General features: G+C 50.1%; 1 protein-coding gene across 1 annotated transcript in view; it reads left to right on the top strand.

The window, feature by feature from the left end:
• The window catches only part of Hhat (hedgehog acyltransferase), a 238,387-nt gene that overhangs the window by 30,736 nt on the left and 205,323 nt on the right, over nucleotides 1-2,328 (top strand). Inside the window, exon 4 of the mRNA XM_028760381.1 lies at nucleotides 414-527. Coding sequence (XP_028616214.1) covers nucleotides 414-527 — 114 coding nt within the window. The remainder of the gene's footprint in view (nucleotides 1-413; nucleotides 528-2,328) is intronic.

The following is a 2,328-nucleotide window of genomic DNA, read 5'->3' as shown; positions in this document are numbered from 1 at the left end:
CCAGTTACCATGCTGACCCTGTGACCTTCCCAGTTACCATGCTGACCATGTGACCTTCCCAGTTACCTTGCTGACTGTGACCTTCCCAATTACCTCGATGGTCTTGTGACCTTGGGTACATGAATTTAAACCCTTTGGCCTCCTTTTCACTATTTACAAAGTGGGCTAAGAACACGAGGTTCCATCCTAGAGAATCCGTGTACATGAAGACTGAGTTAGAAGGAAAAGTACATTTGGAGAGTGGCGGTAAAACAGGCTGGAGGGGGACAGTTCACGGTGGGTGGGGAGGCCGGAATTCTAACTGGGTAAATGCCATCTGCAGACTCCGGACGCCCAGCGCTCCCCCCCCCCCCCCATGTTGTCGCACACACGCTGTAGTTCCTCTGGTAATATCGCTTCTTCTTCTCCCTTAGGACCCAACTGATTTTGAGTGGAGCTTTTGGCTGGAATGGGGGAAGCGGAGGCTGGTGTGGCTCTTCCTTGGCCATGCGGCTGTGTCTCAGTTGGCCACTTTGCTCGCAAAGAAGGTAGGAGTCATGTGTCATTTGCTTTTAAGTTTCTTTCTCCTTTGGGTTTAGTGAAGAGGCCTGAACTGAGTCTGGAGACAGGGGTATCAGTGGGGAAGCCCGGGTGTTAGATTTTCGCACGTAGCTTAGACAGATAACGCCAGACCAAACGGTTCCACGAGGGGAGGTTTATTCAGGGTGGAGGGTGGGAGAGAATCTGGAGAAGATGGCGGGGAAAGAAGAGAGAGGGAGGAGAGAAGTGGAGGCAGGCCATGACCACGTGGAGAGAGGGAGAAGGGAAGCGGGGAGGGAGGAGGGGACAGGGGGAAGTTACCGGCAAGAGATCAAGGGAGCAAGAGAGTGAGGAGGGGGCAGGCAGCTCTTTTTATAGTGGGCAGGCCTACTTGGCTGTTGCCAGGTAACTGTGGGGCGGAGCATGGCTGGCTGTTGCCAGGTAACTGTGGAGGTGGAGTTTAGACAGAATACTAACACCTGGAACAAAGAATATTAGCCAAAGTGGCATGTCAGGTGACTACAACCATTGACTATAAAGGTTTTAGAGTGAAGACTTGCTTGCTTGGGAGACTATGTGGCTTCATTCAGTTCAGGAAGGAGCGGAAATTATATTGATGGTAAATACAAGGCCTAGAGAGACGGCTCAGCTCAGCAGCCAAGCGCTGGCTGCTTTCCCAGGGGACCTGGGCCCTATTCCCAGTACCCACATGGTGGTTCACAATTGTAGTGACTAGTTTGATTTTTTTTTTTATTACAACTTGAGATAAGCTAGAGTCGTGAGAGAGGAGGGAGCCTCAATTGAGAAAATGCCTCCATAAGAGGTAGGGCATTTTCTTAACTAGAGATTAGTGAGGGAGGCACAGCTCATTGTGGGTGGGGCCATCCCTGGGCTGTGGTTCTGGGTTCTATAAGAAAGCAGGCTGAACAATCCAGTAAGCAGCATCCCTCCATGGCCTCTGCATCGGCTTCTGCCTCCAGGTTCCTGTTCTGTATGAGCTCCTGACTTGACTTCCCTCAGTGATGAACCATCACCCAGAAGTATAAGCTGATCACACAATACACACAAACACACACACACACACACACACACACACACACACACACACACCACACGAGCCGACTTGGTCATGGTGTTTCATCACAGCCATAGAAACCCTAAGACAACAATGGTCTGTAACTCCAGTTTCAGAGCATCAGTAGCCTTTATCTGGCCTCGAATGTGTTGTATAGATAAACACATATGCCAGAATTCATACATGTAGAATAACAATAAATCTTTTAAAATGTAGCGGTTGAGCTGGGGAGTTACTGTGGGTGACTTACTTACTGTGTAAGCACAATGACCTGGGTTTGATCCCCAGAACCCACATGAAGAATGGTTGGATGGTGCCGATGCCTGAAACAGTAGCACCAAGGGGCTGGAGACAGGGGGACCCCAGGAAGTTGCTGTCAGCCAGTCAGGCCCACTTAGCTGTCTCCAGGCCAATGAGAGACCCTGTAAGAAAACAAGGTGGATGGTCCGGAGGAACAATTGACCTCTGACCTGTGCACACATGTGCTCATAGGTGTGCAGGAACACCACACACACACACACCACATACATGTACACACACATACACACGCATACACACACACACACACAACATACACACCACACACATAGACCACACACACCACACACACACCACAGGCATATACACATACACACACACACACAGCACACACACAGACACACACACACCACACACACAGACACACATCACACACACCACACACACAGACACACATCACACACCACACACACAGA

Source organism: Grammomys surdaster, unplaced genomic scaffold (assembly GCF_004785775.1).
Source record: "Grammomys surdaster isolate TR1022 unplaced genomic scaffold, NIH_TR_1.0 130, whole genome shotgun sequence".
In the NCBI taxonomy this organism is placed as follows: domain Eukaryota; kingdom Metazoa; phylum Chordata; class Mammalia; order Rodentia; family Muridae; genus Grammomys; species Grammomys surdaster.
Note: the sequence above shows the minus strand (reverse complement) of the source record. Positions and strands in the feature narration are given on the sequence as shown.